Genomic DNA, 22,468 nt, shown 5'->3' on the forward strand with positions numbered 1-22,468 from the left:
GCCCCCAGATCTGCACGCAGGACAGCAGCAGGCTGCTGCTACAGGCTGCAGCCAGCAGCAACACTGGGCTCTCCCCAGCACTCAGCGGGCAGGTTGTGGGGCTATGGAAAATAGCACTGCCGTCTCATTCCTGCAAGCAAGACTGAGGCTAGCAGCAGCACCAGGCTCTTCCCGGCACTCCAGGCAGGCAGTGGTGGCAGCACTGGGAGTGGGGCTGCTGCCACTTCAAAATTCTCCATAGCCCCCCAACCTGCCTGCCGAGCACCAGGGAGAGCCCAGTAGCACCACCAGCCCCACCCTGCAGTGGAAGCCTACTGTCATCCCGCATGCAGATCCAGGGGCCCACACCCCACGGGAAGAGCCTGGTGCAACCTCACTGCCCGCAGCCCTCCCGGGGGGCATGTAGCAACAAGAGCCATACCCCACCCCCACCCCCGGTCTCGCATCCCGCACCCACTCACAGTTCCTGCCGCCTTGCAACCCAGGGCCTCCTCTTCTCCCTGCTCACCCCAGTTCCTGCTGCAGCAGCTGCAGGAGCAGCTGACGACAGCTGCCTGTAACCACTGGGTTGCACTGTGCCCCGAACCTCCAGGGGCTCTGTTTCTCCCCACTCACCCCAGCTGCTGCAGCAGACCTGGGAGCAGCTGACACCACCTGCCTACACCATGGTACGGCACAGCCCAGGGGCTGGGGTGCATGGGGACAAATGGAGCCCTTATCACATAAGAGTGAATTTACCTCGCATATAAGAAATTTTGAGTAGGAAAAGGGTGATCTCATACGATCAAATACGCATATGTAGAACCCACATAAATCGAGGGAAACCTGTAGTGATTGCTCCCCATATAATTCTATGGGTCTTGCTGTGTCATGTCCCATTGATGATAAAATCATCTTCCTCTTCTGTTGTGATGTTATGATTGGCAGACACTTCTGGCTTTGTGGTTTGCAATTTGTCCATTTGTTGTCTGCAATTCTTCAGCCATTGGAACAAAACATTATCTTATATTTTGTAATCCTCAACTGCTGATCTTGGACATTGTTGTAATCTTTGGCTGTTAAACCACAAAAGGCTATTTCTACTCTTCTAGTCTGAAGTACAAGATAGACTGTCTCAATATATATATTTCCACACATACTGTTTATTCTTTCATTACCTCTTTCCAAACATACCAGACATAACATAGCTCTTGCATACGCACCACTTCTCTTGTACTATATTTAACCAACTGTTACATTAATAATTATCTAATATAAAAGTTAAAACAAAATATTAACTAAAGCTAAGCTATATAGTTGTTTAAGCAAACTAAAATAGATATTAGTTATTTAATAAGGTTTAAATGACAAAACAATAAATGATAACTATAAATGATTTTATAAAAAAACCAAGTTAACTTTAATTTTAACAGCTAAATGGTATATTGCTAAAATATCATATATATATATTTATATGAGGACAAATCAACACCAGCTCAACAACCGTGGGGGCCTCAATCTGCCTCCCTTGTCCCCTCATGCCTCTTCTGCCCCATAGCGTGCAAGGAACTGCTGTCCACACTGCCTGGCTGTATTACCGGCCATGTACATATGTATCCCAGCTCCTGTTCCCAGTAGCCCCTTGCAGGCTGGAAAGCTGCCAGCCTGCAGAGGGAAACCTGCTATTTCCGGTCCCTGTATGGTTCTACGAATCCAGGACAAATGCTGTCCTGGAGTCATGCAGCCCAGGACCAGGACTTGATGTTCCCATTCTGGGACTGTCCTTCCCAGTTAGGGACAGGTAGTCAGCCTATCTATCCTCCTCCGGCCCCATGCTCCAGAAACAGGCCCTTTGGACACGATCTAGAATGCAGGGGCTAGGGATCCCCATGAGCCCAGAAATTTGGCAGCCGTGAAGAGCGCTGTGAACCACATGACACAGTGCTGGGGTTCTGGATCTGTCCCATAGGCCAAGGGGTTGATCACCCCTGCTCTAGTTCAATGGGGCTAACCTTTTTAGCAGGTGTGCCACAGATTTAGCCCCATGTCCTCCCCAAGTACCACTCTGATTGTCTTTCTGTGCCGAATCCACCACCACTCTGCTTTCTGCCCCCTACCCTGTACTTCCTACAGATCTGTTGCTCTGCTTCCTGCTCCCTCCCTGCCTGAGTTGGTGCTTTACTTCCTGCCCTATTTGCTGCTGTGCTGTTTACCCCCTTCCCAGTCTGCAGCATGCCACACACACAGGCTTCCTGTGCCACTTGAGTGGCACATGTGCTGCAGGTTGGCCACCCCGATCTAGTTCATCAGTGAGGATAATAGTTAAATAATGTAAAGCAGCGATGGCTTGAGAATCCTTTCAGGGATGTCATGCAGTATTAGCACTTGTAGGTGTGCAGACATGATTTGTAAGATAAACCCATTGATTTCAAATAGGCATCCATAGCGTTAAAAACGTTCTGACGAGTTGTGGTTTTTCTGAGTCCTTTGTAACAGAGAACTTGCTGTTTTATTTTTCCATCTCCAAAAAAAAAGAAAAAGAAAGAAAAATGAAAACTAAGGGCTGGCATTTTCCAAGGGGTATCTTGAGTCTGAAAACATTGAGAACTGCTATAAAGTTTAGACCAGCATGTAGGCTGTATTTCATTTGTTCCGGTACTGGAGAATGAAGGATCTCATTTGTGATACTGTCAGTAGGTGTTTTATTAGGAAATGCTATACTATATTGTCACGTTTGGAGAACCAAGAGTTCCTCCTAAACTGAGCTCTGCTGTCATTTTTTCCCTCTCCCACCACCTATGGCCTTAACATGTATGTTCCAGTTTCTAAGCTGCAAGAACATTGACTTTGTTGTGTGTTAGCGCTAATTAATAAAGCTTGTTGGGCTGAAACTCGAATCCTACTTTTCTGTGGGCAAGGAGAACTATGTAATTAACCCAGAGTACTCATCTGATGTCAGTCAGAAGCTTTATTGAATACAAAAATAACAGGATTCACTAAATACAAAGCAATCAATCAACTTTACTGAGTCTCCCAGTATAGAAGCAGGCAGTTACAAAATCTGAGCACGTTAGCATGAATCTCACCACGTCACAGTCTGTCTAGAGCTGTTAGGGGTCACTCTCTTCAGTCAGCCACACTGAGCTTCCTGAGTTGCTCTGCTCCAATTCCAAGGGCTTGATCTTTTCTCTTGGAAATCTACATGCAGATGGTACGAATGGTGAACAATGAATGAACATCTTGTTTGCTTATTGCTAGTTAACCATTTAGTGGCATCATCATCACTAATAGTAGCCAAGCTTGTTATATATTTGACGTATAGATCCTAAATTTACAATAACACAGCCTTACACACCTGGAATATTTTTCTGTTATTTTCCTTTTCCCACACTAATAAGTCCCAGTGGTCACCACATTATGGTTTCATTTGTGTTTCTATTGTTCTTGAAGTTCCCTGGCATTTCACTGGGATTAGCTTTAGGCCAGTCATTGCATATCATTAACTGAATCATCTCGAAAAGACTTCTGGGAGTTTGGTCAATTTAACATAACCAGATTTAATTTTCCTCACAACAGAGCTACTTAAAAACTTGCTGCCAAAATAATTTTCCTGCAGAAAATTCTGTTGGGAATAAATCAAAACATTTTGTGGGAACCTAATGATTTTATTTAAACTTTATATGGGAATTTTTTTGGAAACATTTAGTATCTCATCTGTCACTTGTTATTTTTGTTGTACTACAGCAAACTTGAAATGATAAACTAAAAAAAAGTGCCTAAGAAGGTGGGGAAAAAAATCAGGGCATTTCATTTTGTGGAATTTTTAAAGATTTCAACTTCCTGTTCCAATCCAAGATGAAACAAAATGTTCAGTTTTCCGCTGTGTTCCCTGGAGTGCTGACATTTGGTGGTTTGGTTGTTGATAAAAGGCAAGAGACCATCTACAGCTTGTCCTTTTGTTGTTTACAGCCCCAGAGCACAAGAGCAAACACTGATCCCAATGCCTATCTGGTTATTTGTGACAGCACAATATAGGTTTTTAATTGTCCTGCCTGGGAAGATTCAGAAGAAAGCAGGAAGATGCCATGAAGAATGGTAGTAAGTCCTGGTTTTGCTGAGTTCTCCAGTTTTCCCTCCAGTCTATTCCTCATACTTCTCTGCAACTTACTCTAACATACATTCTCTGTTGGTTTAATTTACATTTCTTTCTTTTACTGGGACTTAGGAACTGTACTGAACTAGTCTTTCTATGGTCCTTGAAAGTGTCAGTTTAAATCCATCTGAAAATTGCAGTTTTTGGAAGAGAGGATTTCTTACTCCCTCTGTCAGCATCGTGGAATGTTACTCGCCACTTCTTTGTTTCTTTTCACATTGTTTTATGGTCTTCACTGACAAGGCTGCTTTTGTTTTTTACAACTTATCCAAAACCTTAACACAGCTATATCTATTGTATCAAAACTACAGCAAACACATTTGGATACATCAACCATTACTTCTAATGTGTTTGGATTATATATTTTGAGCCTTCTTGTATGATATCTCATTTCAGGACTTTTGCACTATTCAATTTGCTCTCACTGTTGATTTTACTGGACACAATTGCTTTCTTTACTTTTGCTGACTAAGCTAGGTGTAAGCTCTGCAGAGGTTTACTCTGCTGTTACCTAGAAACAGGTTTTAGGGCCTTCTGCTTTAGCCACGCTTTTGCAACTTGGTTTATGCCCCTTGAAAGTGGCTGAGGATGGCAACATTAGGATGTAAGCGCTACTTTGCCACTACCTTAATTAATTAGCAGGCTACTTTCATACTGGTGAGGGTGGCTGCTTACAATGCCTGTCTCACATGAGATCAGCAGTCACGTCACTTTAGTACAAAAACTGGACTCTGCTAGGTATGGAGAAGGGCCAAGATTTGTGGGAAGTGTACTAAATCATCATATCTGTCAAGTAGCCTGTGCTAAAAGAGTCCTAGCAGATTCTGACTGATATTTAAAATCGGGGAAATAGTTATACAAACCCTTTCTGTACTCTACTGGGGAGGCTAAGTGTTCCTGTGATGCAGATGTGCTTGCAAGTCTCTTGTCTTTCATAGGAGTGCTGTTAAATATCTTCATGTACAGTTGATCTAGAATAGCATTCCTCAGCTGTTCATTCCATTTAGACATGATTCCCAAAACTGCCTTGATAAGTATAATTTGTCTGACTTTTTTTTCCCACTGGAGAGGTTTGTTTTTTCAAGAGTTTTCTAAAGGATCCGTCTCATGTGTATATAAAAAAGATGAGAAGCGGAGCTGCCTGGGTTTTGAAGCCCTCTTAGACACTCTCTAACTTTGCATAGTTGAAGCAGGATTGAAGAATTAAGTGTATGTTCAGTAGGATTTGTGATTGCTTCTTAGCTGGTCCTATTAATCTAAGTATGTACTTTGGGGCACAAGTTTCATTTGAAGAATCACCATTGTCCTCCATGTAGCTGTGAAGGGGAACAGAACGGAGTCGAATCGCCATTATGTGTAAGCGAGCAGATCATGTACCCAGCTTAAGCTATGAGGAAGTCAAAGGGCGTGACCCCAAACTGCTAGGCTAAGCACAAACTAGAACAATCTTATTCTAGTTTAGTAAAAACAGGATACTAGTATAGGAAGAGTGTGGCTATTAATGGATTGGTGTATCTGTTACTATGCATATGATGTCATACTTCCTATATCATACTTCCTATATCATCAAGTTGCGTGCGAAGTAGAACAACAGACAGTTTCCTCTCGGGGCAGTTGACTGTTCAGAATGCATTCTTTAATAAATCAAGTCTTTAAACTTACGTTGTCGTTCATCTGAGCCTCCGCCTAACGAACCCGGGGACTAGTTTTCCCCAGCAGCTGTATTTTATTATTGTTTTTTAAAAAGCCAGAATCCAGGCCTTCAGTTACAAGACAGATGAGAAAAAAAGAATTAATGAGTAACAGAACATCACAGATTTTATAACATCAAATCTGTCAAAACAGGAAACTGTTTTGAGATTTTTATGACAAAGGGTGCCATATAGACAAGAAGCAGGAAATTTACAACATTCAAAACAAGGCATGAAACAGGATATGCTAATCTTGCTAGTACAAGTGCACACAATCGTGTAATCCAGAGATTATGGAAAAAAAATCTGTGACCAGGCTGTTTTGCTCAAACATGAGAAATTATTTTAAGAAGTCTACATTATGAATAGTGCCCTCTTAATTCTCCTACTTAATGTTGGAGATCAGAGCAGCCGGCCGGCAGCTGCTTTCTGACACCCCCCACCCCTCCCTCCCCCCGAAGCAGTAAAACTTTTACCTGACAGGCGGGTAGTGATGGATGGGGTGAAATTAACCAGGCACAGACGCTTGTTGGTTATAGGAGATTGTTTATTTATGTCGCCCAGATAGTGACGTGCGACACAGGCTGAACCTTTGTTCTGTTATAGTTGCATTGATTACAGTCAAACGTACGGGTTATAGCCAAGCAATGACGGACGTGGCGCCGAAAACGTGCTATCGTGCCTGCAGGGCTTTGATACGTCAAGATTTACGATGACGGGGAGTATTGACAGCTGATCAGACCGTCAGTCTACTCTGGTGATGGACTCAGGTCTCTCCTCAGAGGTTTCTCCGGGGTTCTCCGACTTGGGCGGAAACTGCTAAACTATTTATAGACGAGGTGTCTGACGGAGATACCCAATGATGAACCGTTATGTGGAATCTTTAATTTTCTGGCAAGCAGCAGTTCTTTGTGCTCTCAGGTTGCTATTAGGTTACAAGGTAGTGGGTTAGGTTTTCTGCCTGCTACGTATGAGGTTATGATGAGGGGCTTACGCTTGTTTCTTGACCAATTGCAGGGATTTATGGCAGGGCTATCCCCTTTTACCCTGACCAGTCTTAAATTTCGTTTCTTGTTTGTGACGTGGGCATAAATTATATACAGCTCTCCACCAGGATTTTGTTTCAGGAGCTTCTAGCAAGGATTTCTTTTTAACCCTTAGTTGACTACTTGAATGGTATCTCTTGCTAGTGGCATGGGCACTGATTAACTGTGTTGTGACACTTAACAGAAGATGGTTGCCCACTAACAGCCTTACTGGTATATAAGAAGGTATCACACAGTAGAGACTAACCAAAAAAACAAAGGCTGTAAACACATCCCCTTTAATCTGGTAAATCAATATTTGCCTTTAACTGATAGCTAATTAACCACTAGGGTACCACCACATCATGCCTCTATGTGACTGTTTTATTCTGTCTTTTATTTCAGATGTCTTCAGAGCTTGACAAAGAACATTTCCAGATATGCTGCAGATATTAAGCCGTTGCCTCCCAATATAAAGGATAAACTGATTAAATTAATGAGTATTCAGGGGCAGATAACAGATTCAAATATTGGTGAGGTAAGAACATATTCAAAGCTGCATCTGTCTCTCCTCATTCATGCCTGTTAAATGTATAGTGAAGTATGAACACAATTAAACCTGCATAAACAAATTAATGCGTGACCCAAAGATCTCTTACCGTTTAAACTTTTTCTTCCCATTTGTATTTTCAAATGTCATTTTTTCCTTATGTCCTATCATATTATAGATTATAAGGTTATAGATCATGTCTTTTGCTATCTCTAAGGCTAGGTACAGACATTGCACATAAACCGATTTAAGTGATCAGAAACTGGTTTCAACCTGTAACAGAACAGATGTTCAGTGCACATAAACTAGTTTCAAAATGGCTGAAACTGATTTAAGATAAACCTGATTTTATCTTGAATTTAGTATCAAACCTTCAATTTAGTATCAGACTTAACTGATTTAGGTCAGACTGGTTTATGAAACTTCTGTCCCAGACCCCTTCCTGGTTCAAGTTAAATCACAATCTCCCAGCATCCCAGAAGGCTTTGTAGCCCTGGGCTTGGCTGGGCTGGGCTGTGCTGTCTGCCTACAGAGAGCAGGGCTGGCCCTGCCCATCTGCTTCCTGGCTGGAGCAGTGAGGGCTGGCTGACAAGTGGGTGGGAGTGGTAAACCTGGCTGGGGACTGCAGTTGAATTTGCTTGGAAGTGGGAAAAGCCCCTGCCAGACTTTTCCCTGCTGGATCAGAGGGAGTGGGGGTATGGGCAGGCAGGCTCAGGCAGAGGGGAGGGAGTGAGGTTTAAATCCCCTCTCTCACCAGCATGGGACCCCAGCCAGGGTCTGCTTGGTAGGGGCCAGCATGAGACCAGCAGACTCCGCCCCCTCCCACCTCTGGCAGAGACTGAGCCAAGCAGTTGATAGGAGGGAGAGGGGTCATAATTGCCCTCAGCTCCCCTAGGCCATGGGGGAGGGGGAAGAGGCTGGGGAACCGGGGCTGGAGGGTCTGGTCCCCTGCCACCTGTGAGTACAGGGCCAAGCCCCGCAGGACCAGGGAGGTGGTGGCAAAGACCTGGCACAATCATCACATGTATGTGCTGGAGATGGAGATTAGGGAATAGGAGAGGGTCCCAGACTGCTTGAGCTGGTGTGACCAAAGAAAGCAAAGACCTATATTTACATTACAAAGCAGAACCTGTAAAAAGGTGAGAGACTGGAATACCTAAGCAGAGATGAAAGATGCTGAGTGCATGAGAGTCCTGCCAAAGGTGCTATAGGTGACAGACATACTAATGTAAATGCACCCCAGGGAGAGAACAAGGGGCAAATGCACCTGTAAGAACTCAAGTAGAGGTGAGGCCTGGGGGCTCTCCACTCCAACAGCTAAGAGCATCTGCTCATTCCCCAAGAAGGACTTTCTGAATACCTGGCTGTAAGGAGATGCTGCCCTCAGGGTTATGTAACACTTATGCAAGGCTTTCTCTTGTCTTTTTGGTTTATTTCATGCCATTTTAAGTTAGACTAAGCTGTATGTGCTCTCACGGTGTTTTACTGAGCTGTATCTTAGCTTAGGGGAAGATTTTTGGTTATTCTTTTGTGTGTGCTTGAGCTTGCAAACTGTTGTTCAATACATGCTCACTGTTCAAGCTTTTATGAATTCAGTGCCGCTACCTTTTTCCCTACCCACCCCCTCCTCAGCCTAGCAAGAGCTGCTCCCCCTTCTTGAGTGGAGGGGGGTGCAGAAGCCTGGCAGGCGCTGCCCTCCCCAACCCAGGCGTGCTAGCCCTGGCCTGGGGCCTCGCCACTCAATCAGGGTGGCGGGAAAAGCCTTGGAGCTTAAGTCCCCTTCCCTTTGCCAGTGGCTAGCAGGCTAGGAGGCATGCTCTAGTACACCCCAGTTTCTAGCCTAGGCCACTGCAGGCATGTGGCTGCATTACCTGAATCAAAAGTGAATGTTCACTTGCTTCTCAGTTTAATCTCTGCAATTTAGACTAACCTGTAAACACTGAATCAATTCAACCTCAGACTTTTTGACTGTCTGTACTTAGCCTAAAGGTTCAGGAAGGCCTATAGGAACCAATATGGAAAAGAATATGGACAGTCAATAAAAACTTCACATAGTAGTTGGTTTATAGTTGTCTTTTTTTGGATCAGTTTAATCCTGGGAGACTGACTGGTGGACTTGCATGTTCTCTCTGTGAAACCTAAAAGGGGACCAAGAAGTGACATTTCATTGCTCTTCAGGTTGCATGTAGCTTTCATAGATTCATAGATGTTAGGGTCAGAAGGCACCTCAATAGATCATCGAGTCCGGCCCCCTGCATAGGCAGGAAAGAGTGCTTGGTTTAGATGACCCCAGCTAGATGCCTATCTAACCTCCTCTTGAAGACCCCCAGGATAGGGGAGAGCACCACCTCCCTTGGGAGCCCATTCCAGACCTTGGCCACTCTAACTGTGAAGAAATTCTTCTTAAAGTCTAGTCTAAATCTGCTCTCTGCTAGCTTATAGCCATTATTTCTTGTAACCCCCAGGGGCGCCTTGGTGAGTAAAGCCTCACCAATAACCTTCTGTGCCCCCGTGATGAACTTAAAGGCAGCCACAAGGTCGCCTCTCAACCTTCTCTTGCGGAGGCTGAAGAGGTCAGGTGCCCCAGTCTCTCCTCATAGGGCTTGGCCTGCAAGCCCTTAACCATACGAATGGCCCTTCTCTGGACCCTCTCCAAGTTATCCACATCCCTCTTGAAGTATGGCGCCCAAAATTGCACGCAGTACTCCAACTGCGGTCTGACCAGTGCCCGATAGAGGGGAAGTATCACCTCCTTGGTTCTGTTCGTCATGCATCTGCTGATGCACCATAAAGTGCCATTGGCTTTTCTGATGACTTCGTCACACTGCCAACTCATGTTCATCTTGGAGTCCAGTAGGACTCCAAGATCCCTTTCCGCTTCCGTGCCACCAAGCAGGTAATTTCCTAGGCAGTAGGTGTGCTGGACATTTTTCCTCCCTAGGTGCAGCACTTTGCATTTCTCCTTGTTGAACTGCATTCTGTTGTTTTCTGCCCATTTGTCCAACCTGTCCAGGTCTGCTTGTAGTTGTTCCCTGCCCTCCGGTGTGTCCACTTCTCCCCACAGTTTTGTGTCATCCGCAAACTTGGACAGAGTACACTTCACTCCCTCATCCAAGTCGCTGATGAAGACATTGAAGAGTATCAGTCCAAGGACCGAGTCCTGCGGGACCCCACTGCCCACACCCTTCCAGGTCGAAATCGACCCATCCACTACAACTCTCTGGGTACGACCCTCTAGCCAATTCGCCACCCACCGGACTGTGTAGTCATCCAAGTCACACCCTCTTAACTTGTTCACCAGTATGGGATGGGATACCATATCGAAGGCCTTCCTGAAGTCTAAGTAAACAACATCAACCCCTACTGCTGCGTCCAGGTGTTTTGTAACCTGGTCATAAAAAGAGACTAGATTAGTCAGGCATGATCTACCTGCTATGAACCCGTGCTGGTTTCCCCTCAGCATAATTTTTCCTGCCGGGCTCTCACAAATGTGAGCCTTGATAATTTTTTCAAAGACTTTGCCAAGAATGGAGGTGAGACTGACTGGCCTATAGTTGTCCTGGTCCTCCTTCCTCCCCTTCTTGAAAATGGGGACCACAATGGCCCTTTTCCAGTCCTCCAGGACCTGGCCCGTGCACCATGAGTGTTCAAATATTCCCTCCAGTGGCTGCTCAGTGACGTTAGCCAGCGCCTTCAGTACCCTCGGATGGAGCTCATCCGGGCCTGCCGACTTAAACGTATCCAGTTCCTCCAAGTGACTCTGCACCATCTCAGGGTCTGTGCATGGTAGTCTGGTGCCCTGCTGCTGCCTCTCTACAATCCCAGTGAGAGACTTGTCTTGCCCCTCGCTTAGGAACACTGAGGCAAAGAACTCGTTGAGGAGTTCAGCCTTGTCCCCCCTGTCCGTCACCAATTGCTTATGCCCATTTAGTAGAGGTCCTATTCCTCCCTGGGCCTTCCTTTTACTCCCTATATATGTAAGAAACAATTTTTTGTTATCCTTAACTTGGGATGCTATCCTCAGCTCCATGGTAGTTTTGGCCTGTCTAACTGCCTTCCTACAAGCGCGAGGAGGTATACTCCTCTTTAGTAATCTCTCCCCGTTTCCACTTTTTATATGCCCCCCTTTTAGCCCGTAGGCTGCTCTGGATTTCTCTGGCCAGCCAAGGAAGCCTCTTGGCCCCTTTCCCCCTTTTTCCCCGCATCGGGATCGTCTCCCTCTGTGCCCGAAGGATCATTTCCTTAAGGCACAGCCACCCTTCCTGGGCTCCCATCTCTTCAAAACTCTTACTCTGCAGTGTGTCCTTGACTAAACGCCTGAGTTCATTGAAATCAGCTTTCCTAAAGTCTAGCACTTTCACCCTACTAGTTACCTTACCCACTCGACGTCTTATGATGAATTCTATTATTTGGTGATCACTGTCCCCCAGGTGACCATCGATCTGTAAATCCCCTACCATGTCATCCCCCGTTGCCAATACCAGATCCAGTAAGGTATTCCCCCTAGTGGGAGCATGTACCTCCTGTGTCAGGTGGAGGTCAGGATAGGAACCTGCGTGAATGGTGGGACTTTGCTGTCTGCATCTCCCAGCAGATGTCTGGGTAGTTTAGGTCCCCCATGACTACCGCCTCACTAGTTCTTATGGTCTCCGAGAGCTGCCTCAGGAGCCCCAAATCTAGTTCTTCCCCTTGGTGTGAGGGTCTGTAGCAGACCCCTACCACCAAATCCCTTTCTCCTTGACCTCCATGTAACCTAACCCACAATCCTTCTACTTTCTCCTCCTCCGATTCCGTTTTGATAAGGGTCGATGTATATTGCTCATTGACATAGAGCACCACCCCTCTCCCTCTCTCCTCCAGTCTATCCTTTCTGTACAGCTTATAACCCTCAATGTGTACCACCCAGTTGTGAGAAGAACCCCACCAGGTTTCTGTTAGGCCTATTAAGTCATAGGTGTTTTCTGCAAGCAGGAGTGCTAGTTCATTCTGCTTGCTCCCCATGCTCCTAGCATTAGTGTATAGGCACTTGAGCCCTGTGACTGGCTTCTTTGTTGCCCCCCGGCTCTGATGGCCAAAGGGCCCCTTATTGCTTACCTGCTTATTGCTTACCTGTGGTGTACTGCTGGTCACCCCATGGATTGCAGGTTCCAGATGTTCTCCTTCTTCAGGCTGGACTGTCCTTGTGGGTGCCACGTGGTGGTCCATGGCTTCCCCCGCCCTCATCTTCCCCTCCCCCTGACAAGCCTAGTTAAAGCCTGCCGGGGCTGTCAATTTATTAGTCAATTTATTAGTCATGTGAACATGTAGCTGTGTTAATGGGAGTTCCAAACTCTGTGGCCTTGTATGTGTGGTTTTCAGTGTATCTCTAGTAGCAATGGAGGATTGTGTCTGTGAGATGCTTCTGACAAAAGACTTCCAATAGAATCAGCAGACTGGCCCTAGTGTGTCCCTTTGAGAGTGATGGAAAAGGACTGTGGCAACTTTTGTAAGTGGGGGGGCCCAGATATTTTGTTCTCTGTATTGTATAATCTCATCTCTGTCTCAGAAACAGGCATGAGAATTAAAGATTGACCTTGGTAAAATAGGAGTGAACAACTCCTTGTTCTGTTCTGGCCTTGATCTGAGGCTCATACCAAGCAAGTACTGCCAAGTCTCTGAAAGTCAGAATAATATGGTGATAAGGCCAGAGGCAGCACATTGTTCTGGGACCTGAACAGAAGCATTCACCTTCCCCACAGCATGCTACTTTAATAAAATGAAGTAAAAAACAACAGCATTAAGAATTGAGTCATTCTGATACATTTGTTTTCTTTTGACATGTTTGAATCCACACTTCTATAAGTTTTGCATGGAACAAACATTTCTGAGCGTTCAAGGAGTTTTATATGATTTTTTCACGTTGTTGAGCTGTGATCCATACATATATATATATGGATATAAGCAAAGCAGGTCACAAAAACTCAAACCCTGTTTTTTCCACATGCCGTCTCTCATACATTCTCTTTCTCTCTGTCTGTCTCTCTCTCTCGCTCTCTTTCCAATCTTTCAAAGATATCTCTCCTTTTGCATCTTTTCTAGGGTTATCCATCTTAAAGTTTGCTTTCAACGGCTTACCCCTACATCCTCTCGGCATCTCTTTCCTCCGGTGCTTTCCATACCTGCTTGTCCTTTCTTTCTTCTCTGCGTCTCATGTTCCCTGTCAGTAGACCCCTACTCTTTGTCATATACTGTGAACTTTAACCCCAGTGCTGACAGCTTCCAAATTTAAATCTGTTGCATCTTTTGACTTGTCATGTATCTCTTTTTAAGTAACCAGATGCTGCTTCAGATTCTTACTGTGTCTCTCCACACTTGATATTTTTCTGATCTGTCTGTCCCTCTAATAATTCTACTGTCCTCTTTGTCATCAAAACTTACTGCTGTGTAATACATGTACCTCTTAGAACTTATTCTATGGCTTCCAGTATCCCCCAGGCTGTGTTGCCAAATATTCTGTCAGCTCTTTATTTCTATCTTCTCTAAAATTTCCCTCCCTCTTGTATTCCTGTAAGTGAAAACCATGCACATAACTTGATCATTTGCCTCCATTACTATAACCCCCTTTCTTTTTGGCTGGTTCCCCTTCAGTATATCCAGATTCTTGTTTCTGAACATCTTCACTTGCATCTGTTCATCGGATTTTGACTTATTTATGGACATTAGCATCACCAGGCCATATCTTAATGAAGTAATGGTAGTTCTTGAAAAATGGATAAAAAATGTGTGAAGGGGGTTTTCTTACCAGAACAGACATTTTCTTAACAATGTTGAAATCCACCTATGTCAAGCTAAAGTTTGACCCCAGTACTTTTTCCTGCCATGGTAGTGGGTCAGACTTGATGATCTGCTCAGGTCCCTTCCGACCCTACTAATTATGAAACTATAAAGATATTCATGGGGCCTTAGAGAGCCTGATGTCTACAGTAAGGAAAGCCAACAGCAGCAAAAGGCTGCTGTAACCAGGGCGGTGCTCAAAATGGTGTGGAAAAAGACTGTAAATTTAAGGCTGGCTGCTTAGTATATGAGTGACTAATAGGATGGGGGTATCATGGCACAGTCTGTAAAAAGGTATAAAGAGTAAATGGTTAAGGGGAAAAACACTGAGGGCCTAGCTAAAGCTAACTGAAAAAGGTTAAAAGCTTGTTGCTGAGGAAAAACAAAAGGAATGATGATTTGCCAAATACAGGTAGAGAAATGTCAGGGTTTGAAGATGGGGAAGGTGAATCAGAGGACGATATACAAAAAGACCTTGTGTCTGAGGATGGGGGAGGTGAGTGTTAAGTGATAAAATGGGATTCCAGACTAGTTTTAAAGGATTGACACAACAATTTGTTCGAAGAATGACAGAAAAGCTTTATTTACTACACAGTTAAATGAGCCTAAAGCAAAGCAAAGTCTAGTATTTAGCTATAAAGTGATAATTTCTCACCAATATAGGCAAGAGGCTGTCTGTTTCTTGCCAGCTTCTCAAGGTGTTGATCCTTTCCCCTAGAAGATCAGATGGGCGTAGTAGCAGTTTGTCAGAGAGATTTCTCACTCTTGAAGCACGCCCTGTTAGCTGTTTTGTTCCTCTCTTTATAGCCTTTAGCTCAGCATCTTCAAAGCATTCTTGTAGTTGTGTAAATCAAGAGAGAGTCCCAAGCAGTAATTTACAGGAAAATCCTGTTAATCAAACTGCTCATTATTGGTTATCAGAAAGTCACAATCTGAATAAATTACCTTTCCTCAGTGACAAGAAGTTATCCATTTCTACTAAGTTTGGAATGTATCAAGAAATTGATTAATAACCAGGAAAAGCACAAGGTTTTTGAGGAGTCGTCCTTGGAAGATCAAGGGAACCACTCAGGCAAAACAAGAGTAAATTAGGAGGAGACATCTATCGCATATGGAGAATGGCTCTTCCTGCACGTAAACACGAGTTAATTGCAAAAGAAATATTTACCATCAAGGATAGATATTTCACACAGCTGCATACCAGACAAGCTGGAGCCTGCTTAAAATCATCATGAATATAGTAAGATAAACTGGAAGTGATACCTTATTATTGTTTCTCAGATGGCCTAGCTGCAAACTCGCATCCTCTTGCACCATGCAATTGTGCATTAGTATTTTGTATTTTTACTTTTGTGAGCAGGCCCAGCTTAGCTCGAGTTTCACAGTCATCAGTGAACCAGGGGACAAGTCTGAGTCTGGGTCTGAGAGTGGGGGTGGCAGATCAGAGGGTGATATGCCAGAAACAAGAAAGCGTAGTGATTCTGAAAATGCAGAATGTATGCCCCTAGGGTCAGCGTGGAGTTAGTAGATAGTGGTCAAAGGGAAATTCAGAGGTTTAGGGATATGCTATATTTTTTATGAGTTTTGTCTTGTTAACCTGAATAATTGCTGGTCTAGCACAGAGGCTTTGGCAGAGGTTTTTAGGTATATCTATGTGGTGTTCAATAGGCCAGTTACACCTGAACTGCAGTTGGATTTGAGGTCTTTGGGTCAGCAACTGTAAATGAGACCTCAGACCATTTTAGCCATTATTGACAAATTAAACAAAGCAAAACAAAATAATAAGTTACTTTACACGTAGGATGAGTAGTTTTTGCTCTGCAATGTTGCCAGCCATGGTAGGTTGTCAGGCAAGGGGGATTTTTGTCCTAAATCAGAGTCCCCCAACATCCCAGCATGCTTTCCTGCCCTGGGCTGTGCTGTGCTGTCTGCTCCGGCAAGCAAAGGTGGGCGGGGAAGGCAGGGACTGACCCCCCCCAGGGAAACCCCAGCTGGGTTCTGGGCCCCAGAAGGGGGGTTAAGCTTCCCTTCCCCCAAGTACAGAGCTGCTTTGCCCTACTAAAAACTTACTGCCGGCTGCAACTGTGGACTGCAAATCCCAGAGGCACCTGCAAGCAGGAAGAGGAAGTGACGAGCAACTCTGCAGCGTCCTGCTGCTGTGAGTCTGGACTGAAAATCCCAGAGACTTCAAGGGCAGCAGGAAGAGGGAGTGAGCACGGAGCCTGTGCTGGCTATGTGCCCGAGAGCCATGCTCTAGTGCTCCCTGGCTTTTGGCCTGAGCCACTGCAGGCATGTGACTGCATTTTCTGAATCAAAAGTGAATGTCTGTCCAGTTGGTTCTCAGTTTAATCTCTGCAGCTTAGACTAACCTGCAAAGACTGTATCGATTCAGCCTTGGGCTTTTTTCCTGTCTGTACTTAGCCTTAGGGAGTTTTGGTGAGCTGCTGTAGGTGGGGGAGGGGATGCTGACCCAGCATGATGGTGGAGGAGGGAAAATGCTGACCCAGCCTGCTACAGCTCACCAAAACTCCCTAAGTGGCCCTCAGGCCCAAACATTCCCCACTTCTGGTCTATACATAATGCTGACTTAAGCTCTACTGTTACCCTATAGCTATTTTTATTATACTATTGTCTGAAGCTTGTTGTTCTATAGTTGACAGTTAGTCTTTGTTGCTTAATAGTTATTCTTATATTGCTTTAACACAAAGTTTACTGAAGGTTGTTGCCTTTGGAAAGGCAGCAGCAGAAAGCAGATTTCCCAGAAACGTCTGGGCTTGACAGATCTTTCAGGTGCCCGGGGTTACTTGCAAAATGGGCCATAGGCTACAGGGCTAATGCACAGATAGATCTATGATTTTGTACAACTGATTTTCAATGCATCTAGGATGAATAATCCTATTTATTTTGTGAGGAGAACTAAAGGACCGCTAGATGCAGAAGAATTTCTAGAAAAGATGCCTCGTTTTCTTCAGAGTAACATGGAGCTATATTGACAGATGAGATATTACACATCATAGTGTCTATCATAAAAAAACATGGGTGGGGGTACAGCATGCAGGGCAATAAGACCTATCCCCTATAACCAAATCATAGACTATAAGAGATGGGATTTAATGGATCTGAATAATTATGGTAATAATGTGGTTTGCAGTCACTCTTGTGGGTGTTATGGGAAGTGAGAAGTGTAGGTGCAGGATTCTTAGACAAATCCCGAAAGTTGCATGAGAAACTGGGAATTTCAGATCAGACAACGATTGTGTATAGCAGTGTGGCAGCTTTGAGTGTTGTTTAGTAGGGCTGTGCAAAACGAGCCGTATTCAGTTTGGATTCAGATTCAGCCTGAATCAGGGACAGTGATTCGATTAGTTGATTCGGATCACTGTCCCCATTTGATTTGCCTGAATCCAAATCTGAAGATTCAATGCTCATTTGTAGAATCAGCAATTTAGCCAGAGACACAGCTTTAAATGTTTTTTCTACATACCTTGAGGTACCAGGTGTGGCTCATGAATGCTGTGATGGTGGGGTGGATGGAGCATCCCACAGGAGCGCGGGGGGTGCCCCACGTGCTCGCCGGCAAACCCAAAAGTGGACCAGAAGTACTTCCCAGGCCCCAGACCAAGGAGGTACCAGTCACTAAGCCCAGGGGAGGGGGCGGGGGGCACAGGGAGGTCCCCCAACGCTCTCCCTGGCGGACCCAGAAGTGGACCGGAAGTGCTTCTGGTCCACTTCCAGGTCTGCTGCCAAGTGCACTGGGGAGCCCCCTGCGCTTCTGTGGGATGCTCCATCTACCCCACCATCGCAGCATTCACGAGCCGCCTGGTACCTTGAGGTATGTAGAAGAAAACATTTAAAGCCGTGTCTCTGTCCAAATCATCGAATCTTTCCGAATCTCTCCTAATCAATTTGGAGGGTTCTGATTCGATTCAGAGAGATTAAAGGATCTCCTGATTGGATTTGGATTTGGAGATTTGGCCACTGAATCAGGCCGAATCTCCACTGAATTGAATCAGGGACCAAAGCTTTGCACAGCCCTATTGTTTAGGTGTCAACATCAGGGATGTCTTTCCCAGTGAAAAATTATTCTGGGAACAGTTTAAAACGGGGGCTCCCATGTACCCTAAGACCTTTTTTATTTAGCTTCAGGGTGATCATTATTACGGCATTTTGGGTATGAAGAAATTCTATGGAGCCGGGTATTTTTATGAATTCTGCTAATTGGCTTTTAGGCACAAGAACAGCCTTGTTTGCGCTTTCCAGTGCCAACTGTGTTTAAGCACAAAGTGTGTGGAAATCTTAGAAACAAACACAAGGTGTGATGGGTGCAAGTGGTTTTTCAGGTCCCAAGAGTGTTTAGAGAGACAGAAGAGAGAGGCAGCCCAGGGAAAATTCAGACATTTAACTAAATTTCTGTGTGACAGGTACAAGTACTATGTGAGCAAAGGTCACCACTGTGAAAGGCGGATTTATAAGCTGTGCAATGATTTGATTCAGGGTGATATTGAGGACACCTGTGTTACATGAGGTATCTTAAACTGCTCAAAGTAGCAAAAGATAACATGATTTTGAATGTATGCAGGAGATGGGTAGGCGCATACCCAACTACATCTTTGTGCTGTGTTCAGACACCAGAAAACCAGGTGGGAGTTAAAGGGTAAAGACTGTGTTTCTGACTGTCAGGAAATTTTCACAGCCACAGCTTCAAAAAGCACAGATTTATATCTCACAACACCAAAAGTTATGATGCATATTTAATTGTTAGGCTGCTGATAAAGTTTAACAGCTTTTTTTTTTACAGTTGTGCAGTCTGTTACTGTGAAAATGTGTAGAATCTCCTGGTCAGGAGTATGTTTGGCCAATATTACCAACAGACATTGCTTACGAATGACAATCTTAAAAGTTGGAGGTTCACCTGTAGAAGCATATGGGGGCATGAATGGAACACCATGCTAGAGTCTGACAAAAGCCATTACATTTTTTTTAACTAAAGTGCAGCTGCCACAGACTCTTACCCTCAAGATCCTCTTTTGGGGAGTAGAACTAATGCTGTACATCTATATTACAAATCTCAGGCTTGTGAACAGATGCAGTATTATTTCACCAGCATGTACCTATATTTAAACAAGACTAAAAAGTACCCTATAGGACTCCCTGTAATCATTTCAGACAAATTTTGCCCTCTTGCAACATATTTTGGACTTGCCAAAGTTAAAGTATGCCTACCACAAAGACTTCTTTTTCCCTGTTTTGCCTGTTAGGGTAGATGGCAAACTTGTATTTGCTCTCTGAATGACCAGTGTTTATTAAACACACAATGAAAATATTTTACAATGCACTGTAGCCTGAATGGAGTTCAATGTAGCTTCAAAGTAGTTGCAGCTGTGTAACCTTCAGCCATCTCTTATCCAGCATCTCTTGCAGGTATGGATGAAAACAGTTAATGTCTCTATTATGGGGCTGCTGGTGTGTATGCTTTGGAAGCACTCTACAGCATGTCATCCATCTGTGGAGAGTATATAATCAGTATGGCCAACATACAAAGAAGTACCAAAATTCTAGCTTAATTCCCTCTGTGATATCCCTTGGGGTAGGGGTGAATGATATGTCCATGCTTTCCAATGGCTCATCTGAGGTCTGCTCTTGGGGATCTACCCCATTAGTCAGAACAAGATAGTTGTCCATGGTGTCTTGTTTTTTCATATGGTTTCAGAAAATGGCTCTGTCAAGCAGAGGGGGCTTTTTGTACCTCAGGGGTTGACAGGATGGCACTAATAAACAGCCAGTGGGCAAACACTATAGAGCACGTGGTCCCAAACTTGGCTTATATGCCTAGGACACTGCTGGACAGTGCCGGATTTAGGCACAAACTAAGTAAGCTACAGCTTAGGGCCTCACATTATGCGTAAAAAACCATACAGTAAAACCTCACAAATCTGGTGTGCTTGAGACCGAACATGTGCTGGAAATTTGAAAATGCTGTTTTTTTTAAACCAGCACTGCAGATAGTTGCGGAACTGGGGAGGGGTGGGGGTAGTAGCGGCCAGTCCTGGAGTACCAGCTGCATGCAGAGTAGCAGTGTGGGATGCTTAATGGAGGCGGCAGCAGCTGTGTGCAAGTTTCCCCTGCCACTTCCAGGCCACTGGCAGGGAGTGGAGGCCGGTTCCAAAGTGGCAGGGGAAGTGCTGGATTTTGTGAGTGTTTCACTTTTTTTGGTAATGGGGCCTCTTAAGCTTGACATTGGTTAGGTTCCCAGCACGTCATAATCCGGCCCTGCTGCTGGAGTTCTGGCTGTGGGTTTCAGGCGGGTTCTTGAATCTGCTTGGCTGGCAGACAAGACTAGCCATGTCTGATCACTATTCTCAGCCCTGATTGCATGGCTCCTGAGGGGGTAGGAAATCCAAAAAAAAGAAAAGAAAAAGGATTATTAAATTTAGTATCAACTAATTTAAAAAATCCCACAAAATCAGTTCTGCTTATTCTCACATTTATGGTGTCACATTATGGAGTATTAATCAGTTGCTTATCAACTTTCTAGTACCGCCTGCATACTATTCTGATTTTAGCATCACCTACTGTTAATATGGGTTCTAGCACTGCCTTCTTTTGATCATGACACCATAATTCAAGATTGACAAGTCTGGTAAGAGTTTGACAAAAACTGTATACCCATTACTACTGTAGTCACTTCACTTTGTAATGCCAGTATGAAACTCAGTTTTTTGAGCAAAACTGAATCCATTTTAGGGATGTTTTGCCTGCGTAGTTTGCTGATAAAGTGCTCCCAGTTTAAACATGACCATAGAAACTAAACAACTCTCACTGCAAGAGAAGATCCATTACTGCAGAAATGTGCATGTTAAGTAAAAGGAGGATTTCCACCTCACCTTTTCTGAGAACAGTTTTTATTCTAACGCAGTAACTGTCATAGATTTAAAATGTGTAGATTTACATAAAGTTTATCTGAAGTATTGTGCTTGCCTTACAGGTGCTGCATCCTGCAGTGGAGGCGTTAGACCTCAGAGACTGTGATATTTCAGATAATGCCCTGTTGAAGCTTTATATCTGCAAACATCTAAAGAAAATAAACTTGAATTCTTGTAAAGAAAACAGATTAGGCATCACTTCAGAAGGTATGTTTTGTATGTTGACAGAAGTGGGATCTGCCTTGTGTTTTCTTTTTCTTGGAGGGCTTCATATATAAAATATTGTGTGGAATACACATTGGTTAGAGTATCACTGGCACATTTTAGTTAATCAATTGTAGGCACCTTGTTTTTTCTTAAATTGGATGAAGTTCACATTGTTTAGTTTAAAGTGCATGATTAATTTTTGGCGGAACAGTCTCCCTTAGTAAAGGAAGTTTCAGTGAAATGTTTTGTAGGAACATGCCAACTTGGACCAAACTTTTGATAAAAAAGTGTCCAAATGAGTGTATGTACCCTGGTTACATTTAAATAGTATCAGCATTTTCAGTTTTGATATAATTTTAGCTTCTTCCATTTAAATATTTAACATTTCATGACCATGTTTCGCTTAATCAAAATAACAAATGAATATGTCTAAATAAGAGTTCTTCAGTTTTCCTGTTTCATTGTAAGCTTCAGCACTTCATTCCAATTCAGGATAAAGTCAGCTTTTCAAATGTCAAAGTGCAGAATGGAAGTTCTATTTTCTGACTATCTCAAATAATTTAACTTTGTTTTACACTGGTCCAGTGGAATCACGGCTATGCTGAAGTCAGTGGCAACATTCCCATTAACTACAGTGGACTCAGGATTTCACCTGTTTGTCTTATTAATCAACACAGAATTTAAAGAGGAGTAAGAACTTGTATAAATACACAACATTTTAAAATGAATTGCCTAATTAAAACTTATCAAGAAGCTATACATCGAATTGCAGGACTTCCAGTTATGTGTTAAGATTAAAAAATTGAAGGGAGCCAAGTGTGAGGTTGTAAAGAAAACAAGTAAAATAGGTATTTTGGCAAAATGATAAGTAAATATTGTCACTTGGGTATTTCAGGTATAAATATAGATGCTGTAGGGTTTACTTTGTAGCAACCTAGGGGAGTGTAATTTATGCATGGCTTAAATCATTGGCCCCGGGCAGTTCTGACTGTTCTCCTGAGATGTGCTGATTACTAAACAGACCAGCTAGTTTGCTGTCAAAGTGACAGTATATCTCTCTGAGCTTTTTGCCACCAAACACAAATTTGAGTCGTTCTTTCTGTGTCACACCTGGATTCCAGGAGGCT

At 43.9% G+C, this 22,468-nt stretch overlaps 1 protein-coding gene across 2 annotated transcripts in view; it reads left to right on the forward strand.

Annotated features, from left to right (window-relative positions):
- Positions 1-22,468, forward strand: part of AMN1 (antagonist of mitotic exit network 1 homolog) — a 69,876-nt gene that overhangs the window by 13,249 nt on the left and 34,159 nt on the right. Inside the window, exons 2-4 of one of the 2 annotated variants that reach the window (XM_019489366.2) lie at positions 3,949-4,077; positions 7,254-7,386; positions 21,197-21,341. In XM_019489366.2, the coding sequence (XP_019344911.1) occupies positions 7,345-7,386; positions 21,197-21,341 (187 nt within the window). In that variant the 5' untranslated portion in view covers positions 3,949-4,077; positions 7,254-7,344. The remainder of the gene's footprint in view (positions 1-3,948; positions 4,078-7,253; positions 7,387-21,196; positions 21,342-22,468) is intronic. The other variant, XM_006271179.4, reaches the window with a different exon arrangement.

Source organism: Alligator mississippiensis, chromosome 4 (assembly GCF_030867095.1).
Source record: "Alligator mississippiensis isolate rAllMis1 chromosome 4, rAllMis1, whole genome shotgun sequence".
In the NCBI taxonomy this organism is placed as follows: domain Eukaryota; kingdom Metazoa; phylum Chordata; order Crocodylia; family Alligatoridae; genus Alligator; species Alligator mississippiensis.